At 36.2% G+C, this 12,341-nt stretch overlaps 2 protein-coding genes across 9 annotated transcripts in view; one reads left to right on the top strand and one right to left on the bottom strand.

Moving 5' to 3' along the window:
• Positions 1-3,092, top strand: part of fhod3a (formin homology 2 domain containing 3a) — a 58,604-nt gene extending 55,512 nt beyond the window's left edge. For all 8 annotated transcript variants that reach the window (XM_051871531.1, XM_051871529.1, XM_051871530.1 and 5 more), the window contains one exon: positions 52-3,092. In XM_051871531.1, coding sequence (XP_051727491.1) covers positions 52-131 — 80 coding nt within the window. In that variant the 3' untranslated portion in view covers positions 132-3,092. The remainder of the gene's footprint in view (positions 1-51) is intronic.
• A 1,264-nt stretch (positions 3,093-4,356) lies between these two features.
• On the bottom strand, positions 4,357-8,401 carry gstr (glutathione S-transferase rho). The gene is made up of 6 exons (XM_051871543.1): positions 8,094-8,401; positions 7,875-7,940; positions 6,404-6,509; positions 5,272-5,390; positions 4,948-5,036; positions 4,357-4,841 (listed from the first exon to the last, which is right to left on the bottom strand). The coding sequence occupies exons 1-6, from the start codon at positions 8,259-8,261 to the stop codon at positions 4,709-4,711; spliced, it is 681 nt and encodes a 226-aa protein (XP_051727503.1). The 5' UTR covers positions 8,262-8,401; the 3' UTR covers positions 4,357-4,708.
• Between the last annotated feature and the right edge of the window lie 3,940 nt (positions 8,402-12,341).

Raw genomic sequence — 12,341 nt, forward strand, 5'->3', positions numbered from 1 at the left:
TGTAGCAACTGTTATTAACTAAAACTAATTGTGGTTGTTCTTGTGTCTCAGTGAGAAGGACTCTGAAGGGCGGTCTGACCCCAGAAGAAGCCCAGGCACTGGGATTCGACACGTCAGAGATGCCGGTGTAACGGGACGTCCCGACTGAACCACACTGACGCTTTTGCCTTCAGCAGAACTCACCTCAGGACAACAGAATACCCAAGATACCAGAGTAACATCTGTCTAATGAAACAGCTGATCTTATATAGAGCTACACTCCCTCTGCTCCGCCTTCTTTATATGCATTTCATTCTAAGCCACGCCCTCTCATTACATCACACCTCACCAGCCAATCACAGGCCTGCACTGTGACTTTTTAAAAAAGACGTCAAACAAAAGGTGAGAATATGTTTTTACCCCCGACTGAACACTAACTCAGGGTTTTGACTGTATTTTAATTATTTTTATTTAAAACTCGTCTCAAATAGAAAACACAGAAGAGTGATGAAATGAAGCTTTAAATCACTTTGTTTGCATCAGTCAGATCAGTAAAATTGTTTTAATCAGGCTGTGGTCTGATACTTTGGTTTATTTATTGTAAAATGTATAAGATGAGAGCATTAAATATGTTTATTTTTCCGGTTTCGGACCGTGAAACAGCTTTAAGACACACACAGACTCAGACGTTTCCACCATCGGATTTTATAAAAGTTTTATATCTTTTGCCATATTTTGCCATATTCTGGTATGTTTAAATGACGTGGGTCTGTGCTTTTTGAAAAATGACCCGTTTCATGACAGCAAAATGCTACGAATCCACTGCTGGCGTTTCTTGTTTTGGTCTTCCGGTTTCTGTAGGCGTCTTTCGGTTGAGAGTGTGTTATAGTAGATTTCAATGTGCCTTTGACACAGAAGGAACTAGAATAATAAACTCATTCATGTGGTTTGGCCAAATCTAAGGATTCGTTGCATCGTACGGTAGAGCTGCACGATTAATAATTAAAAGATTGCGATCTTGATTCAAACACCCATGCCATCTGATTCCTAAATGACAATGATTCTGCTGTGTCTATTAAACCTTTGATAAAATCACATCAAACATTCAGCCAGAGAGAGCCGTTGTCATGTTTCAGCTTCATAAACAGTCTTTTCAAACACACAGTGTCATTATTTCTCTCACAATAATTCAAATGATCACAGAAACGGGGTAAAAGTTTATAGTTCGGATAAACACTGATGTCTACGGTAGCAATTAAAATAGAGCAAATCACCTTTTGAAAGTAACTTGGCGCTTCAAATAAAGATTGTATCGATAACATCAGTACACCAGTAGGTGGCGACAAGTGACTGTTAAAAATGTATCTGTCATTGAATCATTCACTCAAGAGATTCGTTCAAAAATGCTGATTCATCCAGTAATGAAACAAGTGAAGTATTTATGAGTCATTGAATCATTCACTCAAGAGATTTGTTAAAAAACGCTGATTCTTTCAGTAATGAAACAAGTATTTATGAGTGAGTCATTGAATCATTTACACAAGAGATTTGTTAAAAAACGCTGATTCTTTCAGTAATGAAACAAGTATTTATGAGTGAGTCATTGAATCATTCACTCGAGATTCTTTCAAAAACACTGATTCTTACAGTAATAAAACAAATGAAGTATTTATGAGTGAGTCACTGAATCATTCACGCAAGAGATTTGTTCAAAAACGCTGTTTCATTCAGTAATGAAACAAGTTAAGTCTTAATGAGTCATTGAATCATTCACTCAAGAGATTCATTCAAAAACACTGATTCTTTCAGTAATAAGTGGGCTTTATGAGTGAGTCATTGAATAATTCACTCAAGAGATTCCTTCAAACACGCTGATTCATCCAGTAATGAAACAAGTATTTATGAGTGAGTCATTGAATCATTCACTCAAGAGATTCCTTCAAACACGCTGATTCATCCAGTAATGAAACAAGTGAAGTCTATATGAGTGAGTCATTGAATCATTCGCTCAAGAAATTCATTCAGAAATGCTGATTCATCCAGTAATGAAACAAGTATTTATGAGTGAGTCATTGAATAATTCACTCAAGAGATTCCTTCAAACACGCTGATTCATCCAGTAATGAAACAAGTGAAGTCTATATGAGTGAGTCATTGAATTATTTGCTCAAGAAATTCATTCAGAAACACTGATTCATCCAGTAATGAAACAAGTATTTATGAGTGAGTCATTGAATCATTTGCTCAAGAAATTCATTCAGAAACGCTGATTCATCCAGTAATGAAACAAGTGAAGGATTGAATCATTCATTCAAACCAATTTTTTAAAATATTCATTCTAATTAAGTAAACATTTTTAAATAGACTGCAGCAATTAATATTTTATCAGAACCTCTAGTAATTTGTTATTTTATTTAGCTGTCTGTTCAGAATCATGATCTCTATTTGGAACAAAATAATCATGATTCTCAATTTATCCAGAATCGTGCAGCTCTATGGTATATTCTTACATTCTCCAGGTCCTGCTTCTGATTGTCTGTGTTTGCAAGATGTTTTTGTTGGTTCAAGCTGTAATGAGAACCATCATGTTGCACCTTAACATCCATTAATATGGGGTTTTTATGAGAAAACAAGACTTATATAAATAACTAAAGATTTTTATGAAATCTACAGCAGATGCATTCTATCTCCAAAAATTATTCTAAATGTACAGAACGGTCAAACTGTTTTTGACGATGAACAAGACTGTAAAAATGTTAATGCCCTTTTGTTTTATTATTTTGTAGATTGCTGTCTGATAGTTTTTCCTGTACATGTTAATTTAAGAAAGACAACTGAAGCCATGAACGCCACACAGTGTTAGAGGACGTGCTCAGATGTTGTCAGCAAAAAAAAAAACCTAGCTTTTAGTTTACAGTGTTTGAACAGAAACTTGAGTTTTTCAGAACACAAAACACAGACTTGCACGATCCACACCACTCTGTTTTACCTTGTTAAAGCCTGTAATGTTTAGTAGGGAACTCACTTTGCAGAATTGAAAGCCTTGTACTGTAACATTTTTCCACTTTGATCCGCATGTGTTCACAGCTGGCAATAAACCCTTTCTGAAGTAAGACGCTTTCTGTGTTTGTTTGTTTCTGACACCTGAAGAGGGTGAAAAATCAACTGCAGTGTTATTGAGATCATATGAACTTTGTATGAATATATATATTTTTTTATTTATTTGTTCACTTTAAGAAATGATTGTAATTGTAACTGTTAAAAAATGCTGAAGTAAAAACCTGTTAATTGGTAAACAGTAAGTACTATCAAAGTCCTTTAGAACAAGTCCTATCTACTTCAATGTGCGAATCCTGAAATCTTAAAAACTGCTTGACAAATTCGCATTTAAATATATTTCAAATCAGCAACAAAATCTGACATAAAATGTCCCATAAATTTTATTTCTTATGCTCAAATGGCATTGAAAAGCTTATTTCGTAGGCAAGAGCAGCCCATGCGCATGTGCAGTCCTTTGCGCGCGTTTTTATTGCAACCGGAGCTTCTAACGGCAGCTGCAGTGACGCGATTGGCTCTTTTATATAGAAGGCGGGACTTTTTACGTCATATTGAGCGGTGCACATAGCAACGCCATCTTTTCCAAGAAAATTCAGCAGACAAAAAACTCCAATTGTAGACAATTATAAGTGATCTAGGAGCTTTATAATATACAGCTTTTTACATCGGATGCCATTTAAAACACGGCAAGTCTATCCCTCACAGCCTTGCTTGCTTAGAATAAGGTAAGTTTTTTATTTTTATTTTACCTCCATAAGTTATACGAGTGCATCATCTTTGTATATCTATATAAGTCTTTGGTACTATATACAAGGAAAACTATAATAGCTCTAACCCTACATGTCATTTTACAGTAAAATAATAATAAATGTACTGTTTTTGGAAGTGAAAAAAGAACAAATCATCTTATAATTTACAGTGAAAAACTGGAAACTTACATTACCGCAATTCTGTGACACTTCACATTTGATGTTTTTAACTGTAATTGTTTTGGTTTTTGTTAACATTTATGTACATTTCGGTTTTGTATTTGTTTCATAAAGATTTCTCCATAGTTGGAACCAGCAAGAAATTTTTTTTTTAATTTTTAAGCAAACATTTGGCATTTGTTGTTTTAATTCAAAGTTGCACACATGCATGAACCAACGCTTCCTTTTTTTAAAACACTGAAGATGTGAAACATAATCCTTTAATTTGAAATGAATCTGCTAAAATGTAAACAATTAAAATTCTATTTCAAACTACTAATATTTTGTGCTACTAATTTAAAACTGAACCATATTTTTATTTCTTGTAATGATGGTAAATATTTTTCTCATCTTGACTGAACAGGACAAAGCTTTATTAATCCCAAACATGTTAATCTTCCATTACAGACAATAACAATGAGCTTCATCTTTAGAAATTGTTCAAAATAAAGTGCACAGATTATGCGGTCTGCTGTATCAACGATAAGTGACAGAAAAAAATGATAAAAACATCAGACATATTAAAGCTGCCGCAATCTAAACAAGACAAGAGTTGTGATTTAATAGCTGTAGGTGTAAATTGATTAGTAAGAAAGATGTTTGTGTTGGTTTCTTCATTAGGAAACACAGCATAGGCAATGACTGAATACATCAAAGCTGATTATTAATGTGATCCAGCGGTGTTGGGGACGTCTCGATGTTCCTCACAGGTTCTTCAGCGTGTCTGGACCAACAGGATTGTCCAGCCAGTGTGGAGGCCAGCTGGCTTTAATACTGGGACGATCCTTCACCATTTCATAATACTCCATCAGTCGAGAACATTTCTCTTTAGGACAGCTGCCAAACAGAAACAGATCAAACATTAAACCAGCCTCTGATCCGAACCTTAACCTGATGTTAAAACATGGTGTCATGGAGAAGGATTGATTATTAATCCACTCACTGAAGTCGTGGGAAATATGCAATAATGGGGAAACAAACCACGTCCGCCATGGTGAAGTTCTTGCCGGCGAGGTACGACCCTTTACCCATCTGATGAACAAATGACAAACGACATTCAGTAATATTATTGATTTGACTGCACTGACACTATCAGATGAGAATAAAACTACAACTGAATTGATCTGATTTACAGCTGAATTTGTCTCATATTTGATGAAGTTTGCATCACTGATTCTGTTATTTTCCAGTTTATAACTGTGAATCTGCTTTGAAACAATCGTATAAAGTGATATAGAGATGAAGCTGACTTGACTTAAAACACAACCTTCTCCAAGTATCCGTCCCACAGTTTCAGCTCGGTAACTAAATTCTCTTTATTCCTCTTCAGGGCCGATTCTTGTTGCTCTCCTTCAGGTACATGCCACTTATAGAAGGCCACGTCATCTGCACACACAAGAATTCAACACAAAATAGCTGGTTTATTTGGCTGATCACTGTCCCCTATAACTTTCCACGATACAATTTTAACAGAAGTTTGATAAACGTTCGCCACACGGACCATTTATCCGCTCGCCTCAAGCGGCAGTGCAGCACAAGCTTATCAGATTTGTCTCGATCACGCGACCACTAAAAACGCTGTGAGATCTGGTGAGAAACGCTTGAATTCAGTGAAGATCACGAATGTCTCGGTGATTTAAACTAGTTTAAAGCCAGCGCTGATATTCTCAACTGCACTGACAAACAAGAGAAACATTGTGCCATGAACGATCCAGTTGGAAGTCTTTTCAATCAACAAATCACCATCATTTACCATGGATTTACACAGGATCTCAACTGGATCTCAGGTGTGGCGGGTAGGGACGATGTGTACAACTAGGATCTCAAACAACAATCAACCAGGATCTTATTACTTGTTACTTATTCTATGTAATTATAAATATTTTTATGCTTTGTGTTTTGTGTTAAAGGTTTTCTATCAAACAAGACCATGTTTTTTTTTGTTGAGTTATGAAGTATGCCACTTGAAATCACATGAAATCATTAAAAATGCCTTCAGGGTGTAAGGGGTTCACAGTGACAGTCAACAGAGAGATTAAATATCACTTATATAAAGCTTGAATGATCAGGATCGGCCGATCATGATGACAAAAAGAATCAGTAGTTTGTCTCGGCTGCAAAAATCCTGATTGGAGCATCCCTAGTTATAATGTTGCATGTCCATTTATAACGTGTTATTTTGTGTTTATGATTAATACAGAACGAATGCTGTTATTTTAATGTTTTACATGTAAGAGACATAACGTTGCAAACATCAGGCTGTCAGTTAATAAACACTTGTTGTCATGAACTATTATTTTCAATGGTCACATAAACCACGAGTGCTCGAGTAACTCTGGTATTGTAAGTTACAGACTAGGAGAAATCAGCTTTAAATGTTCATGATTTAAATCTCTTACACATTTTCTGCTGCAGGTTGTTGGTCTCAAACATCCGCTGGTAGACGAGCGCCTGTTCAGCTGGATCATCTGGGATCAGACGGGTTCCTTGAGACTTGAACGCACTCTAGAAACCACAAACATTTACGAGACGCTCATCTTTGTGTTTGGATCTGTTCATTTATTACAAAAAATCTATTATTATTACTATTACTCGAGCTTGAAAAGCATGGATCTAATTTCAATTCCAAAAAAACGTTTTGATATTTTTCTTGGAGTTTTAAGTAAAAAATCCATGTGTAAATATTCTGGTAATGAAGAAAAGCACATCGAGACATCGAAGCACAAAAACCTTCCCAACAAGCAATATAAACTCTTAATACATTTCTGTCATGACAACTCAAGAGTGTTTGGCATGGTCATGTTGATGTTTGGTCATAATGGAATGGATAAAATTCAATATCTACTCTGAATTGGAATAAAATATCATTTAATTTGATGCCATTAGCTTGTCTTAAACCCTTGAAAACTAGTACAGAGTGATTATTTTAACTCACCTATCCCAGTTTGATAGACAATATTAATATTATTGTCGTTTATTTGGACTGTAATCCAGCGAGATGTCGCTGACTCAAACGCAGTGCACTGTGTTTGTATAAAACCAGGAGAAACTAATTAATCGCTCTCTTTTTTTTTAATCATATTTTATTTTTGTAATTGAGCCCCTAAACTGACATAGTGATGGAAAGATATGATGCGAGTTTAAAATATATTTTAATGTTTTTGCTTTCGGGTTCCGTGAGACGATTTGCATTCGCTCACAAAAACTTTGCGTTCTTCTGCGAGCGAACACTTTCTAAAGTTTCTCGGGGGAACGTATACTACTAATATTTTTTTATATTTTTGTGAACGGCCCTTAACTATCAAGTATGAAAGCCAATTTTCGCCGCTCAAGAAAAAACATGCTTTTGTAAATCATAATTATGACATAAGCCAAAATGATGAGATGCTAATTCATAATTATGAGATGAATAGTCAAAACTTTGATTTTTTCATAATAACGACATGTCAGTTATGACATCATAATGATTATTATTGAGTCATAATTTCAACTTTTTGTCAATTTTGTTTTTTAAATCTGTTACGACTTGTCATGTTATGACTTCTACTTTTTATCTCATATCTGATTTAGTATGTCATAATTATGATGACTGTCATAATTTGATTTTCGACTTTGACTTTTTATGTATGGCTAGTATGTCATAATTTCTACTTTTATATCACAACTTTGACTTTTTTGTTATTAAGATTTACCAAACTGTGATTCTTATGTGGCGGGAATGGGCTGACAAGTGAGGTTTTGCTGAGCATCTTATTTTCTTATAAGACTAAATGACGCTTTCGGATTGTGTGAGTTAAAATTGGGCACAGAATTATTTCTACGAACGCTTAACGATTCTCGCCACGCCTTTCTTTAATGACACAGTTTTACCTCCAGATACAGACACGCGGCGAAAGACTCGTTCACGATGAGATCTCCGTGCTTGAAAGTTGGAAGCTGTAAAAATAAATAGAATAAAAGTGCAATATTAAAACAAAAGTTTGGCAAGTGTTTTGTCGTTTCATTAAAGCTGCATACATAGTAAACATTTAATGCAAACATAGGAATTCGCACAATTCAAACACGCGTTTGTAAAGCAGCTGAACACACCTGAGCTCTGGGATTGAGAGCCTTCACTTCTGCACTCTGATGCTCTTTCTTGTCAAACGACAGAAGTTTGTGTTTGTATCCCTGCAGCTTCTTCTCCTCCAGCGCGATCATGACCCTCCAGCACGGCGGAGAGCCCGAGCCCCAGTAAAGCATCATATTCTGCGCCATGACTGTTAATGTCGAGTTTAATCAGGAAATGTGGCTGTAACTGTGTGTGGACACCAGATTTTTGCTGCGTCAGAATAAACACTTGGCGTTTCGAGTCTGAAAACACGTGGGCGTGGTTTGTTCTCAAACTCATGGTGCAGGGAGCATGCGCAGTCCATGTGAAGACGCGCGCCTAAACGGTGAAGATCACGTTGGTTCTTAAAGGAATAGTTCACACAAAATTGAAAATTACCCCATAATTTACTCACCCTCAAGGCATCCTAGGTGTATATGACTTTCATCTTTCAGAATCGGAGTTATATTAAATAATACCCTGGCTCTTGCTTTTTAATGGCATTTAATAGTGTCCGACTTTTTAAAACTCCAAAAGTGCATCCATTCCGTCATAAAAGTAACCCATACGACTACAGTGGGTTAATTCTGAAGTGAAGCGATGGGTGTTTGTAAGAAAAATATCCATATTTAAAAGTTTATAAACTATCACTGGCTTCCGGTGTTATGACAAATCGGGTCCTCCCTCGAAATCGGGTCTCTAACTATCAGTTAATGATTATACTACTAAGTACATACAACCGATATTAATTTAAAATATGTATATAGCTTACTATATAGTGCATCCAAGTCATTGCACTTGGATTGGTTTGACCTCAACGAATTCCCCAAATGTGGGAATTTCGACTGCATAATTGGTGAGATTGGGGGACTGCGTTTGCGCTTTTCCCTCGTATACTGGTTAATAAGAAGATACATGGATTCTTGAGAAGTGTTTTTTTATAGTTGGAGTTATAGGCAATAATGGTTAAACAGTGGTTAACATGGTGAGTAAATTGTAGTATGTTTTGGCTTATAAAGAAACTTTGACCCGGTTTTATCTCCGCTTTAAACTCAATATTTTCTTTATCTTCAGTATAGATTCATGTTTCTCTTCGTGCTGTGGATAGTGATGGGCAAATGAAGCCTCATGAAGCACTGAGGCTTTCCCCTCATTGTTTCGGGAAAAGATTCAAAGTCAAGTCAAGTCACCTTTATTTATATAGCGCTTTTTACAATGTAGATTGTGTCAAAGCAGCTTTACATTGATAACTGGTACATTATTTGGCTGCACAGCAGCTCTTAAAAGAATAGTGTCAATGCAGGCAGATCAAAGCACTGTTGAATATCAAATGTCAAGTGTCCCCAACTAAGCAGCAAGCTCAAAGCTTCAAGAGTGTCGAAAACAGCGCCATCTGGTGTTTATTAAAAAATAAAGCAGGCAAAACCCTGTGAAAGAAGCTTCGTCGGACGAAGCAACCACCTCTGTTTCATGTTACGTGCTCAAATAAAGCCTAATAGTGCGTGCGCATGTTGAATTTGTCTCTGTGATAAATTAATGTACCCATTAAACTGTGGCATTTAATGCCAGTATGAATATCAGTATGATGTAACAGAAGAATAAATGTACATGTATATGAATTGCATATGGCAAATATTTTATTTTCCTGAAATAATTTGTTTTCTTCATATTACTTGTATGACTGATTATTTAAAAATGTAATTGAATAAGTCTAAATGAAAACCTACACATGAAAGTAAGATCTGAGGGTTCGAACTTTCCGACACTCAAAGTGAATCGCGCACGTGATTGGACAGAAAGTGAGGCTTCGTTTGTCATTGGTCACGTGATTTCTACATTACCAACACAAGCCTCGAATTGGGGCTTCATCTGGCACGCCCATTTATGCTCGACACAAGCAGATTGTATACAATAGGGAGATAAGAGGGTCTACAGGTGCTGGTCATATAATTAGAATATCGTGAAAAAGTTTTTTTTATTGTAAATTATTTTAAAAAATGAAACTTTCATATATTCTAGATTCCCTACATGTAAAGTAAAACATTTCAAAAGTTTTTTTTTTTTAAAATTTGTTGATTAGAGCGTACAGCTAATGAAAGTCCAAAATCCAGTATCTCAAAATATTAGAATATTTACATTTGAGTTTCATTAAATGACAATCCCTACAGTATAAATTCCGGGTATCTTTTGTTCTTTGAAACCACACTAATGGGGAAGACTGCTGACTTGGCAATGGTCCAGGAGACAATCATTGACACCCTCCACAAAGAGAGTAAGTCACAGAAGGTCATTACTGAATGGGGTGGCTGTTTACAGAGTGTATATCAAAGCATATTAAATGCAAAGTTGACTGGAAGGAAGAAATTGGGTAGGCAAAGGTGCACAAGCAACAGGGATGACCGCAAGCTTGAGAATACTGTCAAGTAAAGCCGATTCAAACACTTGGGAGAGCTTCACATTGAGTAGAATGAAGCCGGAGTCAGCGCATCAAGAGTCACCACACTCAGACATCTTCAGGAAAAGGACTACCAAGCCACTTCTGAACCAGAGACAATGTCAGAAGCATCTTACCTGGGCTAAGGAGAAAAAGAACTGGACAGTGAACAGTGGTCGAAAGTCCTCTTTTCAGATAAAAGTAAATTTTGCATTTCATGTTGAAATCATGGTCCCAGAGTCTGAAGGAAGACTGGAGAGGCACAGAATCCAAGCTGCTTGAAGTCTAGTGTGAAGTTTCTGAAGTCAATAATGATTTGGGGGGGGCGTGACGTCTGCTGGTGTTGGTCCATTGTGTTTTATCAAGTGCAAAGTCAATGCAGCCATCTTCCAGGAGATTTTGGAGCACTTTATGCTTCTATCTGCTGACAAGCTTTATGGAGGTGCTGATTTCCTTTTCCAGCAGGACTTTAGCACCTGCCCACAGTGCAAAAACCACTTCCAAGTGGTTTGCTGACCATGATATTACTGTGCTTTATTGGCCAGCCAATATGCCTGACCTGAATCTATGGGATATTTTCAAGAGAAAGATGAGAAACAGTCGATCCAACAATATACAGATGATCTGAAGGCTCAATAGTGCCTCAGCAGTGCCACAGGCTGATCACTTCCATGCCACACTTCACTGATGCAGTAATTTGTGCTAGGAGCAAGTCATTTGCTGTAATATGTCCTGCCGATCAAGTATTGAGTGCACAAAAGAACATACTTTAAAGAACTTGAACTTTTCTGTTTTGCAAATCCATTTTTTGATTGATCTTAGGAAATATTCTAATATTTTGAAATACTGGATTTTGGACTTTCATGAGCTGTACGCTCTAATAATCAAAATTTAAAAAAAAACTTTTGAAATGTTTTACTTTACATGTAGGGAATCTAGAATATATGAAAGTTTCATTTTTAAAAATAATTTATAATAAAAAAATTAACTTTTTGATGATATTCTAATTATATGACCAGCACCTGTATATCTTTTACTATTGGGGAAAGCGTAACGGCTAACTTAATCACGTGCGGCTCCTCTCAGCCTATCATGTAATGGCAGTGACATCAGTCGCAACATTCCCTAGTCTGCCTTCTCTTGAAAAAATACATTTTTATCAAGCTAAAATCTACATATAGTTCCCAACGAAAGTATTGTTTAGTGTAAAACATGCTGAAGATTAGCAAACAGGCTGTCAATTAATTAAATGATTAGCTATTTCCCCACAAAAGCTGTTTAATCAGCATAGTGAAGCCTCTCATCCATTGACATCCATTCAAAAAACAGCCTCTTCCTTGCGTACCACCAGGGGCGGGGCGTTAGCATTAGCTGTTAGGCTTTTTTGGCTAAAGGTTGTAGGCTTGCCTTCCGGTGGCTGATCATTCAAGCTTTATATAAGTGATATTTAATCTCTCTGTTGACTGTCACTGTGAACCCCTTACACCCTGAAGGCATTTTTAATGATTTCATGTGATTTCAAGTTGCATATTTAATAACTCTCCAAAAAAACATGGTCTCGTTTGATAGAAAACCTTTACATTTTTGAAAAAAATATATTTTGATCATGTTTGGAGGTTCTTATGTTACATCATTGCTGAGAAAACCAGAGAAAAAGTGATGCAATTTATTGATTAATTTTGTTACTATTCTTGCTTGTCATGATGACTAGACAGTACATGTGACAGGTCATAAAATCAAGTTTGGGCTTGTTCACAGTCATGTTAACTGCTTCTGGGCCACAGTTTGTGCTGATATCTCAAATCAATCAAAA

The sequence above is a fragment of the Ctenopharyngodon idella genome, chromosome 19, assembly GCF_019924925.1.
Source record: "Ctenopharyngodon idella isolate HZGC_01 chromosome 19, HZGC01, whole genome shotgun sequence".
Classification (NCBI taxonomy): domain Eukaryota; kingdom Metazoa; phylum Chordata; class Actinopteri; order Cypriniformes; family Xenocyprididae; genus Ctenopharyngodon; species Ctenopharyngodon idella.

Bases quoted from the DNA above. Each gene is read 5' to 3' on its own strand.
- gstr (XM_051871543.1), bottom strand. From the start codon at position 8,261: ATGGCGCAGAATATGATGCTTTACTGGGGCTCGGGCTCTCCGCCGTGC. The intron at 7,941-8,093 runs GTGTGTTCAGCT...TTATTTTTACAG, and splicing joins CTCTCAATCCCAGAGCTCAG to CTTCCAACTTTCAAGCACGG. The intron at 5,037-5,271 runs GTTGTGTTTTAA...TTTGTTCATCAG, and splicing joins GGGACGGATACTTGGAGAAG to ATGGGTAAAGGGTCGTACCT.